The sequence below is a fragment of the Falco biarmicus genome, chromosome Z (genome assembly GCF_023638135.1).
Source record: "Falco biarmicus isolate bFalBia1 chromosome Z, bFalBia1.pri, whole genome shotgun sequence".
Lineage (NCBI taxonomy): Eukaryota > Metazoa > Chordata > Aves > Falconiformes > Falconidae > Falco > Falco biarmicus.
This window is the reverse complement of record NC_079311.1, coordinates 56,448,333-56,471,008: the sequence shown is the minus strand read 5'-3', so window position 1 is coordinate 56,471,008 and position 22,676 is coordinate 56,448,333. Positions and strand designations below refer to the sequence as shown.

General features: G+C 37.7%; 1 protein-coding gene across 5 annotated transcripts in view; it reads left to right on the top strand.

Annotated features, from left to right (window-relative positions):
- SMARCA2 (SWI/SNF related, matrix associated, actin dependent regulator of chromatin, subfamily a, member 2) overlaps positions 1-22,676 on the top strand; it is a 120,085-nt gene that overhangs the window by 20,581 nt on the left and 76,828 nt on the right. For all 5 annotated transcript variants that reach the window (XM_056323761.1, XM_056323766.1, XM_056323763.1 and 2 more), the window contains 5 exons: positions 433-556; positions 12,044-12,373; positions 13,256-13,357; positions 15,645-15,894; positions 22,336-22,462. In XM_056323761.1, the coding sequence (XP_056179736.1) occupies positions 433-556; positions 12,044-12,373; positions 13,256-13,357; positions 15,645-15,894; positions 22,336-22,462 (933 nt within the window). The remainder of the gene's footprint in view (positions 1-432; positions 557-12,043; positions 12,374-13,255; positions 13,358-15,644; positions 15,895-22,335; positions 22,463-22,676) is intronic.

Genomic DNA, 22,676 nt, shown 5'->3' with positions numbered 1-22,676 from the left:
AATGTCATCTCTGTTTTTGAAGAGAAACAGTGTTTAGGTCATTCCAACAGAGTAGTGGCTGAAAGGGCAAGGTTTGGGTTAAAAATAACTCTAGCCAAGCCACAAGCTATATTTTCATAAGTTGGTGTGTGTTACACTGCTTTGTAATATGAGGCCAATAGGGTTCATGTGTTGTATTTGGACAGTTTGCCTCCCTGGCATCGCCAAACAGTTCTTGAGGAGAAAAAACAGCAAAAAGGAAACAGAGGGGATGAGCAGTCTAATGGTATTCTGTGCTTCCCCAAATGTCTGATTGCAGGGGTAAAGGTTCCCATTGTATTTTAAAGTTTGTACTTTTGATGTATTTGTTTTAAAGTTTGAGTTAAAATACTTTGGATTTTCATAGTGGATTTATATACTATATCTGTATAAATCCTTATTTTGTTTTTACAGTCTATCGATGGCTTGCATGAAAAAGGAATGGTTGAAGATGTTCATTGTGGCTCCATGAAGAGTATGCGACCTCCTCACCCTGGAATGGGCCCACCTCAGAGTCCAATGGACCAGCATAGCCAAGGTTTATACATACTTTGCATGCTGTATAATTTTGGGGTCCCTTTGTTCCACAAAGAGTCATTACTTATGTGTAACAGATTTCCAGTATTTCCTTTGAGCTTTTTTTGGAAAGGCTGAACTGATATCACAGGGCAGGGTGAATAATGGAATCCCCTTGCTTTCTGGAGTGTCTATCAGTCATGTATTAGGAAAAAAGCTATGGTCCAGGTTTGCGGCTGGGGTAAGTACCATGTAAGAAATACTGTGCTATGACAGATTTGTTCGCGTCTCTTAAAAATCCCCACCTAGTTCTTGCCTATCTTTTGTAGCTATTTTAAATGTAAATGCATTAGAATATGATTTATTTTAGTCCTGTGGTGAAGGAATGATAAGAGAGAAGAACCCAAGCAAACCTGAAGAAACCTTCTTTAACATTTATAATATTTGATCAAGGGCTGGCTGATCAAAGTTCTTTCCAAAATTTTTTATGCCAGAAAATAGAAACTCTTTTTACCATATTGCTACGTGCCTTCTTTGTGTTCTTTGATTTGCAACATAAGAGGACAAGCATTCTGTAAGTAGCTCAGTATATTGGAGATTTAACTGTTAATATCTACTAGTATTAATTAGTTCAACAGATAAGGCTTTGTATGTTGCCTAGTTAATTGTATTCCACCAACACCTGAAGAATCCCAACTGGAATTAGGGTCCTGGTTTGACACACTACGTATAAATGTATTAAGAGGTGGTTGCTGTTTGATGTATTTAGCTGTTTCTTACATAGGATAAGAGAAATGCTGGAAGGAGAAAACAGGTACAGATCAGCAATATGACTCTGCCTGAACTGCTTTGTGGCTTTTCGGTGGGCTGTGACTGTAATTTGTCAGCTGAATCCCTGTCTGGGACCTTGAACATTAGAAAGTACTGTTTTTCCATTTACATCTTTTAACATCAGTTAAGTAAAATAGAACTGACTTTACAGAGACTAATGCAGAGACATCAGTTAGAGCTTTTCCACTGATTTCAATGAGATGCAAGCGTGGTCATCCGAGAGTGCAAGTTTACCTTTGCATTCAGAGACACTCTTTTGCTTGTTATGAACTTGTTCCTTGTAATGAACAGAGCATAGTCTGAAGATGAAGATGGGCCCAATTCAAACATAATGTGCTCAAAATATAAGAGCATAGGTTGCAAATGCTTCAGGTGAAAGTAGCTCTGAGTTTTCTTCTTTCCTGTGCTGGCTGAGATCAGACTTCAAGGTTGTGTTGCTCTTCGAGAAGATGATTGTATTAGTAGCAACTGTGGCAGGCTAAAGACTACAGATTCCTGCTCTCTTTTTGGTCAAAGTCGGCAACTATTGCAAGGTAAACAGAGAATACTGGAGTTCTGATGTAAGCAGGCTTTTTAAAGAAATGATTAGACACACCCTCTCTCCCCGCCCCATTCTAGTGTTTCAAATACTCTTGATATTATCAAGGAGTGTTTTAGCTTTCATTGCCTCTGTGTCTCCTTCTTTTATTATGCAATTATTTTTTTCACAAAAAATGGTGATAGCAGTTAAGGCTATTCTGATACACATTGGGCAAAGTCCCATCTGCTAACCTTGTACTGTCTCCTCATTAGTGTACAAATTCAAGATAGAAAACCAGGTTTCTTAGTAGCCTTTCAACCTATTGGATACTCACAGTCTGATTTACCATGGTATTAGAGTCGTGTAAGACAGTTGTGTTTCTGCAAGTTTTGTGGAAATAGGCAATGTGTTAAAAGACAGGGAGGTTGCCCACGCCCACACTCATAGTGAGAGGACAGTGTGAGTTCTTTAAGAATTCATGGTAAATCTTCTTATCCTGACAAAATCTTCAGTTGTGTTTAGTATACTATTAGAAACCAAGACTTATGGTAAGGTTCACTTCGTTGTAGAATCTTGGATATCTGATAGTTCAGTTTACCACAATTTTTAGCAATATGCATGTCAAATAGAAATTGCACTTCTTTAGTTCTAGGTCTATTTTTTTCATGGTTTATTGTTTGTAGGCCTCAATATACGCTAGTTAATTTTATTATTTCAGACATTAGGTGGAAAGTAGCTGAAGAAGTTCAAAACCCCAGGGAATGGATGACCCTAAACTCCTGCCATTAGTTTGAAAGCATAAGCAGATTGGTGATGTATCAGTTAAATCTTGTTTAGTGTAGCACTGATTCTAAGTAAAATCAAGGAACATTGTCTTTTAATTCTGTATGGCCTTGTCTGTTATTCAGGCCATTGAGAATAGTTTTGTGGAAAAACCATAGAATCATAGTATGGTTTGAGTGGGAGGGGACTTTCAAATATCATCTAGTTCAACTCTGCAATGAACAGACACATCTTCAACTAGATAAGATTGCTCAGAGCCCTGTCCAACCTTATCTTGAATGTTTTCAGGAATGGAGCATCTAAAACCTTTCTGGGCAACCTGTTCCAGTGTTTCATCACCCTCATTGTAAAAGATGTCATCCTTATATCTAGTCTGAATCTACCCTCTTTTAGTTTAAAACTAATACCCTTTGTCCTATCTCAGCAGGCCCTACTAAAAGTTTGTCCTTATCTTTCTTCTAAGCCCCTGTAAGTATTGAAAGGCTGCAATAAGGTGTCCCTGGAGTCTTCTCTTCTCCAGGCTGAACCAGCCCAACCCTCTCAGCCTTTCCTCATAGGACAGGTGTTCTATCCCTCTGATCATTTTTTTGGCCCCATTCTGGACCCACTGCAACAGGTCCATGTCTTTCTTGTACTGAGGAGCCCAGATCTGGAGGAGTACTCCAGGTGGGCTCTCACCAGAGCAGAGCAGAGGGACAGAATCACTTTCCTCAGCTTGTTGTCCATGCTTCTTTTGATGTAGCCCAGGGTACGGTTGGGTTTTGGGGCTGTGAGTGTGCATTGTTGGCTCATGTGAATTTTTCACCCATCTCTGTTCCCAATTGCTCTGCAGGGCTGGTCTCAACGCTTTAATCCCCCAGCCGGTATTGATGCCAGGGTTTGCCCTGACTCAGGTGCAGGACCTTGCACTAGGCCATGTTGAACCTCTCCAGGTTCATATGGAACCACTTCTTGACCCTGTCCATCTCTTTCTGAGGTCATAAAGTCAACCTTGTCAAACAAATTTACTGTTCTTTTTGTGGAGATCATAAGCTAAATTGATTTATTAAAGTGTAGAGAGGTGTCATACAGCACTTAGTGCAGTACAGTATTTGTAGAGCTGTCAGGCAAATGGATCCCGACCCATGTATGAGGTTTCTTTATGCATTTTTGAAACCAGTGGTAGTAATGATAGACACAGCTTTACTTGATAGAGTTATACAAGGCGCTTGGCTTGTTACTGTATGACATTCTGATTTAGAAGAAAGATAGCACTAAGTAAAATCAATATATTCTATATCAAATATATTAAGCTAGTTAAATGACAGATTATAAAGCTAACTGTAAATAGAAAATAATCATCCAATTGTGGATTTTTCTAGTTAGTCTTGTAGGACACTTTTGGTTCAGTGCTGTTCAGTGTATTTTTCTAGAAAAAAGTGTAAAGTCAGCAGTGATAGAATTTGCAGATAGCACAGGGGTTTAGCAGTAAGTAACAAACAAGTTGGCAGCAAAGGCTGATGGGGACATGCCACAGAATGCTTTTATTTTGCTAGCACAGATTTTAGTACAGCCAACAGTATCGTATGTCTAGGAGCAAAATAGTTTATTGTGTAGGTGGTATGAGACTGTATCATACGAAGCAGAAAAGCTGAAAAGAGTTTGGTTGTTCGGGCAGACTTAAATGTGTATTGCCATATACAGTGTTTGCAACCATGAGATGGAATGTACTACCTGCATACAGAAGCAGCGGCACATTAATAGAAGGGTTGTGTCACCTTCTCTAATGAACTGGCTGAAGGCTGTATCATAGTATTGTATTTCATTCTAGTATCTACAGTTCAGAAAGATGTTGAGAAATGTTTAAGGTAGCATCAAATGTTTGAAGCATCTTTTGTGAGAGGAGATGCTAAGTGAGCTGAAACTGCATAGCCTGGAAGGCTCAGAAATACCTAATGGGACAGAGTGATGAAGAGGGAGGCAGACTCCTTGCAGTGATTAACAATGACAGAAGAGGAAACGACTGGCACAGAATAAACTACATGAAATTCCATTGGAACATAAGACAAGATGCTTTTATTGTGGGTGTGGCTGAACAGTACGGTAGGTTGCCCAGAGAGGTTGTCTTGTTGCCATCCATGGAGATAGTAAAAATTTGACTGGATGTGTTGCTGGGCAGCCTGCTGTAGCTGACACTTTTTGAGCAGTGGGTTGGGCTAGATGACTTTCAGAAGGCCCTTCCAACATTAATGATTCTGTGGTTCTGTAAAATTGTGCTATATTTAGAAGACAAATAAAGGAATTATTTGAAACTTGGAAGATTTTGGGGGCGGTTGTTGCTGTTTTTTGGTTTGGTTTTTTTTGTTTTGTTTTTTTTTTTTTTTCTTGGAGAATGTTAAACTCCATTTTTCATTCTCTCTGAGACAGAATTAAAAGATGACTTGATCAGTCTTCATATTCCCAGGTGGCTGAAAGGCTTGTAATAGATGGATCCTTTATCTTCAAAAAAACCAACAACCAAACCACAAAAAAAATGAAAAATGCAGTGAATTTTGGTATCTGCAAATTTCAAATAGGTTAATTCAGTCTGTATTCATTAACTGCATCTTACTTAATGAAGATAATTAACCTTTGGGACAGGGATTACTTAATACATGTTGTAGGTTTTGTGTCACATGAAATTTAAGTCAACACTGGAAGTCTTTCTCATCTGTTTTGTGGACCAAAGGGAGGAGATTGTTTGGAGGTCTTTGGTTTGTTTTAGACAACTTAGGTAAAATGTTGTAGCTGTAACTGTCCCTTATTGCCAGAAATCTGTGAGCCTGTAAATAGGCTCCAAGATTCTGAGAAGAGCTAGTAAGCTAGTGGAGGAAACAATGTATTTAATTCTTTGAGATGGGAAGATGAATAGTCTTCATAAAATGATGCTGTTCTTAGAGCTCTGAGTGGAACAGTTGTGATAAATGCATAGGCAGTAGTCCTGTATGCAGTTTACAGTTGGAACTGATTACAAAAATAATTTTCATTTCAATGTCAAATGTTCCAATAGCAGTCTCTAGTAATTTTTAGAAGAAGAAGGTCTTGCAAAAGTGTGTCTCAAGTACAAAAGCAGGAATTTCATAAAATATGTGCTTATGAATGTGGGTGATAAATTAGAAATATATTGGCAAGCTGCACATGCAGTTATAGATATAATTTATGTACATCTGTCCTGGTTTCAGCTGGGATAGAGTTAATTCTCTTCTTAGTAACTGGTACAATGCTGTATGTTGGATTTAATATGAGAATAATGTTGATAACACACTGATGCCTTAGTTGTTGCTGAGCAGTGCTTACCCTAAGTCAGGGACTTTGCAGTTTCCCCAGCTCTGCCAGGGAGCAGGTGCACAAGAAGCTGGGAGGGAGCATGGCCAGGAGAGCTGACCCAAACTAGCCAAAGGGATATTCCATACCATGGAACGTCATGCTCAGTATATAAACTGGGGGAGTTGGCCAGGAGGGGTTGAGCGCTGTTCAGGGACCGGCTGGGCATCGGTCAGTGGGTGGTGAGCAGTTGTATTGTGCATCACTTGTGGGTTTTTAACTCTTGGATTTTATTCTTCTCTCTCCCTCCCTCTTCATTACAATTGTTGTTGTTGTTATTATTATTACTCCTTTATTTCAATTACTAAACTGTACTTATCTCAACTCATGGGTTTTACCTTTTTTCAGTTCTCCTCCTCATCTCATGGTGGGATTGGGGTGGAGTGAGTGGCTGCATGATCCTTAGTTGCTGTCTGGAGTTAAACAACGACAAAATCAAATGTGCAGTTGTGAATGAACAATCTTGAAATAGAGACCACTGAACTTACAAAGAACAAATTAATATAGAATTTTGCAAGGTTTGATTCTTACAGTCTGTATTAAGAAATAATTAACTGGCCCTTTATGAGGTGAGGTGACTTACTTTAATGAGCAAACCAAACATTTTTAAGCTAAATCTGCAAGAACTTTGTCATTTTGCTTGTAAATGCTTATTCACTGTTTGAATGGAAGTTCAAGAGATGCTGCTCTGAGATTTTTTTACAGGTTTTTAACTAACAATAATTACTAAAATAAGGTATGCAACTTTATTATTTAGATTCTGGTGGGTTTTTTTCTTGGTGCTCAGTTGGATGCTAGCCATGGAGAAAGAATCTGTTACTAGTTTAGGCAGACTGTCACATTTTTATTGCAGTCATACTGCAATAGGATGGTTTTCAGAAGTCTGATGTCAGTGTATGCGGAAAAATATTCTGACTTGGTATCTTTCTACTCAACAGTTGCTCCTTTCCAGTCTTGCTGCCAAATTGGAGAAAGGGTAACATTCCTGAGTATTTCTGGTGACCAGTTTTCTTTTCTTGAACTTAGGCACAATGATGTCCCTGTTTATTCTTAATACCTTTCTTTTAATGCTGATGGGTTAAATGAAAGGAGAATCCGTTGCTCCAACTTTATATCTAGCTGTTTAGATAGCAATCTTACTACACTTAACTGAATTTGAATTGTGTTAGAAACTGCCTTCAGCCTCTCTGAATGAACTGTGCTGAAAAACCCAGTATTGGTATGAGAAGTATGAAAATTACTGTAAATTGTTAAACTGCTGAACAGAGTTATCCAGAAGATGAAAATTATATTTAGATTTGACTCTGTGAGAGGAATGGGGAGAAACTGCAAAGACAAGCCAAGTATTTATATAAAATTAAATATTTTTTGTTAGAAAGAATTTATAAAAACATATAAATGGACTGAAATAAAAAAAAAATCTGTGTTTTTCTGGAATTTGGAGCAAATTAAATACAGTTACTTTGATACAGCAGGGAAATGCAGGCCAGTTTCAACACTTTGGGTGTATTTGATGGCTATTTGTAAGTGGAAACATAAGCACTGCAGGCATTTAAGGTTCTGGGACTTGATCTGTATATTTTTTTAATTATCATGCAGTATTTGTTGGACTTGTTACAAAGATACACTGATTAAGTTTAACTTACAGAATTCACCAAATTACTGCTAGTACACAAACAATGTTCATTGCCCTACTGTTGTTAAATTAGCCGCACTTACTTTTCTGATCACTTTCAGCCTTTTAAAGATGAGAAAAGATCTGTCACCTTATCCATCTGCCTGCCAGCATAAGACCTCTCAACAGTTTACTTCTGCAGGCCCATTTTTAAATTACTTTGAATTGCGGGGTCTCTCTTTCTCTTTGTGGAGTTTCACAAGAACTGGTGTTAATCCTGGTCACATTACCAACAGGGAAATGTTATATTTCACTTACCTTAAGAAAGTTTGTAGTCTCAGTCTAACATGAACATATTTTCCCCTGTGTTCCAAGACATTATGCTTTCCTACTGTGTATTGTGGCCATGTACTTGATTCCTTATTTTTCTAAAGAATTAACTTTAATTGGTGGTTGAAGTGATAGTTAACATAAATGACTTGCACAACTAAATTTCTTCATTCCTACCTATATCTTTCTTATCCAAAAATTCTCTTGCAGTCACATTTTTGAGTAAAAATATACTCTTGCTATCAGTTTTAGCAGGAAGATTTGACATATATGGTTCTCAGACACTTTCATAATTTAGGTCTTCCTGATTTTTAGTGCGGAGTCCAGACCTCTGTGAATATTCCAGTTTTTGAACTAGTAAAACCTTGAAACTTTCTAATGTTAATTTCCAGGATTTAGAATTCATATGAGTTCTGCTCTCTTTTGTTATAGCATTAAAAGCTGACAAAATAATAATCTCCCAATTTTTAGCTGTCTGGATCTTCAGCTTTAAAACAAACAAGGAAGATGTTCTTTTCTTCTTTTAAGTGAAATTAAAAGCAATTAAAGCAGAAACTTTTTATCCAGTCTACCCTCCAGTAATACTTGTGTTTGGTAAAGTGTTAGAATTAGGATTTCTTCCAGTGTCAATACTGTAAAGAATATATATTTTTTATGACATACTGTGATGTATTTCTGTGGAATAAGTTGATACCAAAGTGGGATGAAAATAGTGTTGCTAATTATGCAGGCAGTGCTTCTTAACTGCTGAAAATTTGAGAAAGATTTCTGATGTAGCCTTTCTGACAACCCATTGAAGGATTATGGAGAAAACAGAACCAGACTCTTCTCAGAGGTGCATAGCAAAAACAGAAGAAGTAATGATCACAAATTATGTAAGTGAAGTTCTGATGGGACTTAAGGGAAAGAATATTAATCATGAGAGTGATTAAGAGTCGCCATCATTGGAGATTTTCAGAACTTACCTACATAAGACCTGGAGAAACCTCTCATAAAGCTTTGAAGGTACCATGACTTTAAATGGTGGGTTGGGCTGTTTGGCCTCCCTTTGCTGGTGTTGGGTATCCTACTTCATGTATTTTTCAGAACTAAAGGTTATCTGTTGCCCTTTGAAAGCACATAGAACTCTCCTGTTGTGAGTGTTCTACAACTTTATTATTCACTGCTTGTGCCATCTTTCATTTTGAAGGTTAAATTAAACAGAAATGGTTTATGCAGTATAGAAAAAAAATCTGTGGAAATTCTAGAGTAAGGTGTACTCGGCAGTGCAGCAAGTAACAATGAGGTAGGTATTTAAAAACCTGCTGAATACTTACTGTGGAAAAATGCATTTGAAGTGCTTCATAGCAGATGAATGTGTGTTTGCGAAGTTCAAAAAGTGTCTGTCTTTGCCTATATAGTAAAAATTCTTGTGGACCGTGTCTTTAGGTTTTTTTTCCTTTTATGACATATGCAGGTTAAACTCAATATTTGTGATTCTTCATGTGTCCTTATTCAAAACCCATGTGTGCATGCTCACTTGTATGGAAGTATGGGTAATAAGATAGGAAAAATGCAAGTGGTATGGAGATTTTATTAGGACAGCCTTGTGACAGTGTGTATCATCAAACCACTAAATCATCTGAAAGTTTTCAAACTTAAAAAGGAAAATTTCCATATAGCATCACAAAATTTTTGTTCTATAAATGCCACATTTTAGAGCCCTTACAAGAAGTTTGGAAGGCTTTTGTTCTTTCCTGAGATATTTTATTGGAATTTTGTTTTCATTCTTACTCTTGTCAAGCCTAGTTTCCTATTATTGCCAAGAATCCTGATGCATAGGACTTTGGGAGAGAGAAAGTGTAAGTAATATTTAATCTAGAAAGCTCAATATGCCTGCTTCTAAAAACTCTCTGCAAAACATAGTCACAGACTTGCAGCTGGAACTGTCAGAATTGAAAACAAGTGCTCAATATCTTGCACCACAGTTTTAGATTTTTATAGTCCAGATGGATTTCAAGATCCTGGGTCTGACATCCGGCAGTGATTGAGGAATATATAGCTTGGACAATGTAACTTCAGGGGGGAAAGACACCTTTGAAAGACAATTTCGAAACCAATGTAATTCAAAGTAGGTGCTATTTAATGTAAATTCTGAGATTTAGAAATGTGATAGTAATGGATAAACATAAACCCCACTTTACAGCATAAAACAATAGTGCAGTTGTATATTTTGATTTTTGTTGTGACATATTGGTTGTTCTTTTAAAGCAGTGTGCTCAGCAAGAGGGATTTGTATCTTTCACTCTTTAAAAAAAAATGAGGCAAAGGTAATTTAGTGGAAGGAGATGAATAATGGAGTGAACTTATGGTTATTTATCATAAATTTTATCACCACCAATGAATGTATAAACAACTTTTATATTGACCCGGTCAATAACTTCAGTAATTTTAACTTTTTAAGGTCTCTTTCTCCTTTTTCCTTGAACTTCTCACCTCACTTCCCTATTTTTCTCTTGAACTGTTTAAATTTTCTTATTCTTGCTAGAGTCTTCTTCCTTTCCTGTCATCATCATCTTTAGTTACAAGATTGACCTCAATGTGTTTGTTTCTGTCTTGTCTGGTCTCTTCGCATCCCAAAACCCTTTTTTCCCTGCTTTACTTCTACCTTATTTTCCTTTTATACAAGAGCTGAAATCTTCTTTTTGTCCTTTTTCTCAGGCATTTACAACCTTTACTTCATTGTAGAATATTTTCATCCCCAGATTTCAGTATTGATGGACTTTGAGTTCTTTAGCTCTCTCATCTACCCACTTGTATAAGTTCTAGTGACTTACAGGTGCTGTCATCTCAGAAGACTTGAGGCTACTTTGACGTATTGCCTATGTTGCCCTTACTGAAGGGTTGATAAGGACAATGAAGCTAAAGAGAGGGCAAAATTACTTGTTTCTGTGATCTGGATAGATGAAATTGACGTAGTTTCACTTCAAAGTGTCAGGAAGAGTGGAGGAAGAGTAGATTTGGTGGCACAGAACTGTGAACTGTGGCATGAACTTTGGAGTTTAGTGATCTGTGGCTTACTAAGAATCTGGAAGCGAGCCAGAAGATTTCTTGATTTTTGTTATGAGGGGTTTTTAGGCTTTTCAAATTGGAGTGGGCATTGTGCTCCACAATGCCAAAGTAAAGCAGGTAGATACGTTTTTCCCTCTTGGTGGACATCTTTGAAATGTAGTTGTTTGTTGTGCATTACCTGAAGGATTGCTTTTCATATTTTTTCTCTGACACAATACATATTCTTGGAAATCTCACCAAAAATCTATGCCATCTCTTTTCATGGATGCATTGTGAAGCTCAAGGAGATATATATGAAGTGTAATTGAACTTCAAACTCTGCATTCACAAGAGCTATAATGAGATACAAGCATTGTTCACTTCAGGACTGTGCTTGCTCTGTTGGAGCTTTATAGAGTAACACAGTCTTCAGCAGCTTCTTCAGAAGGTGATTTTTGTGGTTGCAGTTGATGTTCCAAGTTCTTGAGCATGCTGATGGTAAAAGATATTGAACATTCTTTGTCGGGCTCAAACCTTTATTCTGTATAAATTAAAGAGCAGTTGTACAGAAATACCATCTGTTTCTATTTCTGTATGTTGGTGAGTTTTGGCAATGAGGTTCTTTATCAGTGAATGGGTATTCCTTGATGTGTGTGTGTCAAAATAAATGTACAATATTAAGCTGCAAAATAGGCAGAATTCACTGCATATGTTCCACAAGGAAGTATTTGTCCAACATTGTAGTGAAACAGTACCACATCCTCATGCTTCTGTATTGTATTTCATGTCTTAGTTTGTCTTACTCCAAATTTGAGGGTAATTGTTATTTTTAGGAATTAATGGACTATATAATCATAGTTCTTCTCAAAGAATAGCTCATGAGGCTTTCTTGATATCCCAGGGAACTTCAGATTGTGCTTTTGATCTTGCAGAAAATACTACTGCTATCCTGAGTTCAGAGAGACATTTTTATACTCTATGTACTGTTTAAGAAATTTGATGGAATTTATATTTGACTAACCAGAGAGGTAAGTTTGTGATCCTCTTACCTGTTCTAGGTTATATGTCTCCACACCCATCTCCACTTGGAGCAGCAGAGCATGTGTCCAGTCCAATGTCTGGAGGAGGTCCAACTCCACCCCAGATGACTCCCAGCCAGCCAGGACCCATAATAGCAGGAGACCCACAAGTTATGAATCAACCTAACAGAGGGCCTTCCCCTTTCAGCCCTGTACAGCTGCATCAGTTGCGAGCTCAGATTCTAGCATACAAAATGTTAGCTAGAGGTCAGCCTTTACCAGAAAACCTCCAGCTTGCTGTTCAGGGGAAGAGAACTCTGCCTGGCATTCAACAGCAGCAGCCTCCCAGTGCCTTCAACAGACAGTCTGGTAAGTGCATTTAAGCCTTGTGTCATTGCACAGGGAATTCTCTTTTAGTTCTTTCTTGAACTTTTACTTGTGGAAAATTAAAAAATGCATGCTGTGCAGGGCTCTAACTTGGGACTGTATTCTGGCATCTAAGTGAACAGCAGCCTTTGTTTTTAAGCCTGAGCAAGTGCATAAAACACATGTATTTATTAATAGGTTATTGTTGAAACTGAAATGAGAGTGATTTCACTGTGCAATACTGCGTCCATCCTGATTTTGACATTTTTTGCATGTTAATTGTACTTTACTGATGGCAATTTTACTGTTTTCCTTGGAGTGAATTTTCGGTCTCCTGTCACTACGCAGAAAAGTAGATAAAAAATCTGCAGCAAGTTGACTGGTTATTTAGGTTGTTTAAAGTAAAACAAACCATGTATAGTGTGCTGTCAAGTGAAAAACATAAGGAAAAGAAAATGTTCTTGTTTTTTCTCCTGGTGAAAATACATATGACAGTGCAATAAGCAAGTGCATTTTGGTCCAAAGAAAACTGTTACGTTAAGCACCCTGCACCTATTAGTTTCTGAACACTTCCATTACTGAGTTTGCATTAGAAATCGAGGGTTAAGATGGCACTATTTTATTTTTAGTAGTGATTTTAATATTTTCACTAGTCACTTCATTTCGGTAGACATGGCTTTGCTGCTGAATAAGGGTTTTTTGGGAGATGATTTTAATATGCTTTATTACATACATTTTTTCACAATAAAATCTACTTAAATCCATATTTAATGAAGAAAAATACTACTTGCCTGAATACGCTAGCATGCTAGAAAGCAAAATAATTTTTGAATACTTGGAAATGCTTTGTATGTTAGTAAGTTTCTTTCCTCTGTCAAATTGCAGGCATTGGGTTACATACAATGACTGGTGCTGCAACTGGACCAGGGCCTGCTCCAGGGATGCCTGGACATACAGCTGCCATTACCCCTAAAACTTGGACTGAAGGTATAGTGGAGTATAATGCTAATGTCACATACAGAGTTATGGTTAAACGTTGTGGGTAGAGTTTGGGGAAAAGATGCAGGGGGAAAAAAGGGAAGGTAGAAAGGTGTGCAGAAAATTAGCGTAACCTTTACTGTGCCTAGGACTTGAATTGAGGAGAGTCTGACCATTTGTTCATGCATGAATGATTTGACCATGTGAAGTTACTGCAATTGCTAGGCAGCCTGAACATGAAGCACCTTTTTACAATCAGAATGAAATACTTAAGCTGCCTGAGGGACATCCATAAAATCTACTTAATAACTTATGTTCTGAGCCTGCTTAGTTGCAGCAAGCTTGTCTTTCAACCATGGTTTTTGCTACTGTATTTTCAAACCCTGGTAGAGTTAGGTTGCTCTTTTTTTTTTTTTTTTTTTTTTTTTTTGTATTTGGATTGCTTTGGAAGTTCAGTGTAGTCTTTGAACTCTCATGAACAGTGTAACTTTATTTCCCCCACATGATGACCAGATTTTGAACCAAATCATTCAGATTTTGGTTTACTGGCTGATTTTGTTGTTTGAAAGTAGAGTGGAAGAAGTATTGTACTGAAAAGAATTAGAAATCCCTAGTAATATATATTGTTTGAAATTTTGTGGTTATTTTTAGAGAGATTTAAAAATAAATACAGTAACACAGGATTACAAATAACAGAGGGTTCTCATACTGTAGAAATGTTATGCCATGTTGTTGTTTGTGGGTAGATCTGGGGAGTTATGACTCTGTGATAATTGAGGCCATAAAAAAATTCCCTGTCATTAGTTACAAATAACAGATTAAATACTAACATATAATCAGATGTAGAATTACTTTTCTTGGAATACTCCCAATGAATACTTAGAATTTGAGCAGGATAAGACTGAGGGGGAAAAGTGTTTCTTGAGAGGTTGTGTATATGAGTTTACCTGACACAGTGCATTCTGGCTTAAACTGCTACTAAAAATGCTGGTAGTTACACAGAATTGCTAGATGGATAGTTTTGTCTAAATAATCCAGTATGCAATAATAATATCTCTGTCCTGTTTAACTCTAAGCATCTTACAGCTTGTCTTTTTTCATTGCTTGTTTTTTTCATAAGAAAAAAATTGTCTGTCCTTACTTTATTTGTTTGGAGGTTTTATTTGATACATTTTTAAAGATTGTACTTATTTCTTTATATTTATTTTTTATTCATTACGCAGTTGTTCATGGTAGTGTTTGTTTTACAATTCAATTTGCATGATTCCCTGAAAACTGAGACTACAGAGAGCCTTTTGGTGGGCTTTGTTTTACGTATTTTTTATAAGCTGAAATGCAGTGTTGCTAAATACAGAATCTACAGCTTGTGCTCAAGTGCCTTTTCTGGACTTTGATGCAGATAGGTGAATGACATATGGTGATCTTTGAAGGAATCTTTTTATATGGATTTTAGGATATTAAGGTTTGAATTAAGGTTCAATTAAGGTTGATGACTAGATTGCAGGTGTACTTTGTAGTTGTTTTTCCTAACATTAAATTACTGTGACTCCTCAGACAATAAAGTAACATCTTTATTGTTGCAATGTTTATTGTCAGTGACAATTTGTGAACATCTGAATGTATGGGTAGCTTGTTGTCATATGGCATGCTGAAATCTATGACCCTTAGTGTCCATCAATGGCAAATACTATTTTCATGTTAACTGAGGTGTTAATTTTTAAGACTATTAGAATGCTGTAAGATAAAACAGTAATTGAATTCCTGGTATTTGAAATACTTAAATACTATTAATAGGGGATCATAGCAAAACAAAGGCTATTCATATATGATAGGTACTTCTGAGTACAGTTGTAGAAATTTTATTACAGCTATCTAGTTCTGATAGAGCTCTAGAAGCAGACCTGCTTGTTCTTGTTGTCAGGTTGTGATTATAGATGACTTTTAAGTGGTGCAAGGGTAGTGAACATGGGAATGAAGTCCTAAACTTGCACAAAATCAGTTCTAGAGCTGTTTTACTTCTAATGCTAGAATTAGAAGTCAGCAGGAATGGGAAAAAAATTACATCCATCGTTAAGTTTCAGGTGTTCTGTTTTTCTTTGCAGGACTTCCTGCAATGTGTGCTATACTTGCATTTTAGTATGTTTTTTTAAAACATGGAGTGCAGTCTGTCTCAGTGTGCTCTTACTGGTGATTTTGAATGTTTGCCTCGGCTTCACATTCTGTCTTTAGAAGCCATCTTGATTTTCTTTCTGTGTTCTGTATTTCAAGTTATGAATAAGTACTTTTTATGATTCAGGCCAAGCCCCAGATGTGAGCGTCTCCAACGCGCAGCAAAAGCTTCCCGCACCCCCCCCTAGCGGGAGGCCTTCTCCTGCCCCCACTGCTGCCCAGCCTGCTGCTGCCATGCCTGGCCCTTCTGTACCACAGCCACCACCTGGACAGCCTTCACCCATTGTTCAGCTGCAACAAAAGCAGAATCGCATCAGCCCTATCCAGAAGCCACAAGGGTTGGATCCTGTTGAAATACTCCAAGAACGTGAATATAGGTAAAAGAGAGTAGCATGAATCAAATGCTTATGCAGCCGGTTGTTTTTCACTTTCTCAGCTGAAACTCCTTGCAATCAGCTACTGCAGTGATAATAGTATAATGTTGAGTCTGCAGAGAAAGACCATATCAAAGCAAAGTACAAAATGTCAAACCAAGTAGTGATTTAGTTCTACCCCAGGTTACGAACTACTAAACTGTACAGGCAGTATCACTGAAAACCAGATAAGTTTAAAACAGGCTCAAGGGCTCTGCTGGGTTAGTGTATTACTTGGATGCTGCAAACAGTGAAAGTTAGGAAAACAAAATCGTTGTATACAGTCTACAGAGAAACCAGTTCTATGCAGGAAGTTTTCAGAATTATAAACAGAAGGGAAGCTAGAAATGGAGGTCAAAAGGCCGATGAGTTAATGGGCACAGCAAAACCAAATTTTATTAGTGATAATGGGGTTGGTTGGACTACCAAAATGTAGAGACAATATTAATGGTGTCACAGACAAGATTTAAAAAAAAGGTTAACAGGAAGAATGATCTCTAAAAGTTGCCTCCTGAGTGCCTTAATTAGGTGGTGAATTATATTCATTACAAAGTATAGAGGATGGCGTTTCTTGTGGTGTTAGAAAGAGACTTCTCCCCTCTTCCCATCAACAAGGCTGTTAAACAGTTGACCGTGAGAATCTGCAGGGCAGAAGGATCTTGACCTGCACCTAAAATATGTTCTTGATCATTATCAGTCAGAGGAAAGAAACTGCACTTAACATATTTGCTTGTTTTGGATTGATGATGCTGTCACATTATGAGTCTGATGAGTAGCTGGGGGTGGTGGGGAGACAGCTCTCCATTGAGTCACAAGGTTCGGAGAGGGTCCCCTTCCTTTCTAAATTTCTCCTCAGAGGGGAGTCTAGGTGCTGCTAGATCCAATCCTAGTCTCACACTTGGTCAGCGAGTTTAAGTCTAACTGCATACAGCCACTCACCAGTTAACGTTTGCCTGTCAGAGCCCAGTTTAAGGACTCTCACTCAAACTGTTTGGCAAAGTTGAAAAAAACCCAGATGTTTCATTAAGGCAACAAATGGAACAAGTTCAGAATTGCCATTGATAAATACACTTACTGCAAAATTTGAGCTTGAATTGAAAGTACAGCGCTGCTGTTAGTAGTATTATCCCGGGTAACATCCACCGTAGTCGGAGGTGCAAACCTTGCCAAGGAGGCATCCCTGCTTGGGGAGGAGAGAGGTCCAGGCCCATCCACCCACCCCGTAGTTAGAGTTCTTGTCCCTGGGGGGAAAAAATTTCCAACTTGCCAGATTTTACACTTGTGGTGAGGTGGGGCTGTCAGTCACTGTGTGCCGACTGGCCCTTAGCAAGGTGTCGGTTCGGAAGGTCGGTTGGGCCCGATGGTTCAGCGCGGAGCGGGGAGGATTGGGTGCGGACCCAGATTGATGGTCACAGCTGTGCGGGGTCTTCCTGGCCCTCACAGAAGCAACACCAGGCTGAGAGGCCCCCGCCGCAGCCCGGCCGTCACTCAGTTGTTTTGCTTGTTGGGCTGCACCCGTTTTGTGTTCTGTGAGACAGGCGTGCTGCTCCAGTCAAACGCCCGGCTCCAGCTGGAGCTGAATACGGTTGTTCATTGTCAGGTCAGGATGGGAGATGGTGGGGCAAGAAGGGAGCATACTGTCACAGATGCATCTTCTAGTTACTGTAACAGTAAGTTTGTAGGGAAAAGTAGCTAAAAGGGATGGTGATCTCACTGAAGACTGGTTTAATGACTTCTGCTTTATGAAAGTAAAACACCAGGAAGTGTTTTAGCATGTGGTGCTGTGTCCAGAGTCAAGGTTTTGATCCCAGAGAAGCTCTTACTTTTTGTGTAAGATAATGCTTAAGTAATGTATTATCATGTTGCTGTGGCATCCTCTCTTACCCTTTTTATCTTAGGACTGAATAGCCATTGAGCAATAACTTGTTTTCTAACCCTTTTTTCAGAAAGCTTGTAGAACCACCATTATATGGTTTTACAGTTGCTCTGAGTGAAGAATTGTAGCACTAACCTGAGCAAGAATCATGTAGCCACTTCAGTATAACCTTCCCTGCATCAGTTAACCTCTAATTGTTACTCCTCCTCTTTCCAGTCCTGCTCCATTTTACAATGTGTTCCAAACTGTTATGTCTTAGTATGCATAAGTAGAGGAAAGTGAGGAGTGACACAAAATAGCAGTGTTGCATTTACTGCTCAGGAGAACCAGTTGCAGATACAGCATGTCCATTAAATTCTAAATAACTTGATCTTGTTGGCAGAGTAAGTGAGGTGGAAGTTTGGTAGGAGTTCTGCATCAGAAGGGTTTTATTTTTTATGGTAGCATATAGATAATGATCCAGGCTTCTTTTATCTTTAACACTGCTGGATTTTGTTTTTGCTTTGTGTACCAGAATGCTTAGAAGTTCTGGAAGTCTTTTCATTATGTAGAACGGTGTAAGTAACATCAGACCAAAGCTTTGAAAAAAGCAATTTAACAGCTTTTGTGCTTTGGACAGTACTAGACTTAGCTTTAATATAGGCAAGTTTAATACAAAATTGTGATGTATTCACACTTTCTTTCATAAAAAGGGAGTAGAAAAAAACAATACAAACATTTGTATCTTGAAACCAGTGAAGTTAGCAGAAGCTTTATGAAATGGTTTTCTATTGAGATCTCTCAGTAGTTTACTTCTTTAATAGAGGGGCATTATACTTTGAAATACTTAGAAAACTGAATTACTCGTTTTTGTGAAAAGACAGAATTATCATACAGGTATTTTAGGGAGTCATATTTCAAATGTAAAGTTAGACGCAAAAGAAAATTTTTGTTATACTGCCTTACTGTGAGAAAGTGTAAGCTTTGAATACTTTAATTTAGGAATTCTTGAAAACAACAGATTAGGTTTACTCAAGGAATGTACTAGTTTTGGCTGGGATAAAGTTGAATGCTAGGATAGGGCTATGTTTTGGTTTTGTGCTGAAAATGTTGTTGATAAGACACTGATGTTTTGGTTGCTGCTGAGTCCTTCTTATGCAGCCTGAAGGCCTTTTCTTCTTCAGACCACCTGGTCAGCAAGTAGGCTGGGGATACATGGAAAGGTGGGCGTGGACACAGTTGGGACATTTGACTCTAACTTACCAAAGGGATACTCAGTACCTGAGCATACCCCTCATTTTATTGCTGAGTGCGTTGGCAGGGAACTGCTGCTTGGGGACTGGCTGCACATTGATAGTTTGATGGTGAGCAATTGTTTTCATTTGCATTGCTTAATCTTTCTTGGGTTTTATTTTCCTCTCTCTTTGTTTTTGTTTTTCTCTATATTCATTAAATTTAAAAAATAATTTCTTTTTAAACTGTTTTTGTCTCAACCCATGAGGCTTTTTTCTCACTTTTACCCTTGTGATTCATCCACCATCCTACTATGGGGGGCATGGGGAGAGAGAGCAAGTGGCTATGTGGTGCTTAGTTGCTGGCAAGGTTTAAACAGCAACAATGACCCAAACGTGGTGTTTCTGGACTAAAGGTGCAAAGTGGGCTGCTGGGGAGACAGTAATTGAGTGCTGATTCATGAGCTACATGATAAAAAGTTAATTGCTAAAGTGTTTGGCCACCTCTCTTGTATACATGCATCCGAAGTACTAATTGGCAGATTTTTGGGGAGCTTGATTTATGTATTAGAGCATGTCTTACAGAACAATATTTTAAACGTGAAATACTTTAGTTTTGCTGTTAAAACATTCCACTTTTTTTTTTTTTCCAGTCATAGCATTTTTTTTTCCTTTCTTTGTTACTAGGAAGTTAGATAGTTTGTTTCATCAAACAATTAATCAAATAGGTGCTTAGAAGTACAGTATAATGTTCTCATTCATTAACCATGTGTTAAATAGACCAGTACCGATGGAGAAGCAGTAATACATCTATTAACATATTGTGGGACCTGAAAAAGGTTTGAATCTAATGAAACATTGGCAGACTGCTTTTTCTCCCTGAAAAGCCTTCATCTGATTATAAAAAAGGCTCCAGTGTATATTAAGAAAGAGAAAGAAAATGGGGAGTTAATGTTGCTCTCAAATTCACGGGGTTGTGCTGAGAAGCTATTTGTAACATATGTTGATTTGAGATGAGTTTATATGATAATTGTTGTTAATTTCTTTATAACTAAAGGTGGATAAAAAGAAACTTAGATATGCAAAATTCTTGTCCATATAAGAAATTTAAATTATTCATGTGGAGAGCTGTTAAACTTGTGTTCCTTGAAATCTAGCTAGAATGAAAAATTCATACTGTGCTTTTATAAAACTCTTCTTAACAGTTTCTTAAAAACAAAGTGCTGCATTTGATTTCACTGAATAGATCTCTTAAAGCTACTAATGTGTGTAATTTAAAGTTGTTCTATTATGTGGAAGGGCTTTTTTCCATCTTATTGCTAATTAAAAAAAAATAGGCTTGCTAGTGTCCTACAGATAGTCGATGGTTTCTTTCTGTTACCTGCAAAGTCTTTTCTTATGTATCTTCATGGCTTACTGCATGGCATCTGTGCAGTTTTGCATGGATGTTCAAGTGTTCAAGACGTCCAGGTTTGAATGTGCAAGCGTAACCTCTGCTGTAATAAGGAAGAGGTGTGCATCACTTCTTTTGTGAAGAGGTCTCTGTGTAGATGCACTAGCTGCTTTCTGCATGGATGAAGATAAATTGCTAACTGCAAAGATTAGTTAAATATATCTTTAAAACAAATGGTGAGATTATGTCCTTCAAGTGCTTGTAAAAAGCATGTAGGAAACTTTTTTCTTTGGATTCTGTTTACCTAATAGTTATTAGTATGTTTCTATGAAGATAGCAATAGCCCAACAAACTGCAGTCATACTCTTTAAGGATTAGAGGGTGGCTGTGGTGGGAAACACCTCAAGTAGTTATTGCATTCACTTGAGTTGGGATGTCTGTAATAGAGCTTTCTCATATTAGGACATAACCCTTCTTGATTTAATTTTCAGTCTGTATGAAGAGCTTAACTAACCTAATTATGCTTCAATTTTCTGCTGTGTTAAGGACACCAAAGTTAGTCCCTCTGCAGTAATGCACCATCACCTCCTTTTTGTTGTTCCAGGAACTTCAAAAGTCTTTCAGTAATACAAAAAAAATGCATAGTTTTAGGAAGTTTAGAAGTTTTAGGAAGGAGTACTGTTACAGAAGAGATATTGTCTGCAACTGTACAAGTGATTCCATTTGCTTTTCTCACAGTTACTGTGAGATACTAATATTTTGATTTGTTCTGACTCTGTATCAGGCACAGCCATTTTACTTGATGTGTGATCTACTTTCCAGCTGTGCAGCTGATATGTTGAGTGTATGAGAGTTTATGTCACTGTGCTAATACTGTGGAGTGATGAAGGTGCAAAAGGGCAAGGTGGGAGTAATCACTATATGCAAAGAAGCCATATAGAAAGCATTTTCTTTCTCTCTTTAGGGCAGTTCCAAAGTCCTCATCACAGGAAAACAGCAGCAGACATCTTTTCCTGACACGATCTGATGTTTTGTGCTATGTGACAGTAAAGAAAAGGGAAATTTTGAGGCCTGTGCAATGTAGGAAGATGACATACCTTCCTATTCCTGGGCCTTTAAGTTTTTGATTTTGGGAGAGAGAGGACTCTGGTTTTGGGGGAGAGGGCATGTGTGTGTTTGGTTTTGATTGCATTTTGGGAATGGAGGGCACTGATTCAGTTGAACTTAGATGCAACTTTTGGATAACTTAAAATTTTGGGGTCTGTTGTTTTAATACCTTGGCAAAATTTGCAGTTCCCAGAAATACTTGTAAATAAACCACAAAAAATTGTAATGTTAGCTCTTTGATCTTGGTTTTCAATGTAAAAAATAGCAAAGAAAAAGTTCTGTCTGGCTTGTCCATTATTCTTTCTCTTTCTCTTGAATCTGCAAATGAATGCAAAATTGACTTGTAAAGGAAGAATGAAATAGAATCTGATTTATAATGTAACAGCTATGTATGTTTGAATACTTTACTAATGAACTTTTCATTTGTCAATAAAATAAGGAAGCATAATTCCAGATATTAAAGAAAGTTCTGTCTGTGTCATCACTGACTACACTGTGCATAAAATAGTACCCATGCAAGAAGCTTGAAAGCAGAATCCTGTATAGTATGAATAAAATAAAATTCCCCAAGTTTCTTTTTATATGTATAGTTTTAGTCAAAATTAAAGGAAGGGCCAAGGGGTATATTCAGTTTTTGACAATTTATTTTCAAAGTGGAAAAGGTTACCTATTGTCATCTCTGCAAAAGCCTGTTAGTTCAGAAACAAGTAGTAAAAGTGAAATAAATGCCTGAAATAAATTGCCTATTTTTACTGTATAATTTTGATAACCACTTACAGATTTCCTCTGGTGTCTTATCCTCTTTTCTGTTTACTTAGGCTTCAGGCTCGAATTGCTCACAGAATCCAGGAACTGGAGAACTTGCCTGGTTCTCTGCCCCCTGATCTGCGAACCAAAGCTACTGTGGAGTTGAAGGCACTTAGGTTGCTGAATTTCCAGCGCCAGGTAATGCCTTTTGCTTCAGGAAAATTCTCATAGAGGTCACAGCCAAATGTGTTCATGTAGCAAAGAGTAAATTGGCAAGAGATTTTGCAGTGACACTGAGCCTAAGCAGGAGACTTTGCATGAGAGCAAACTTGACTGATAAGCAAGTCACAAAATGCTCAAGTTTTATTTTGTTTTAGATACAGAATGTTCAACAGAGTTATCTTAACTTTCT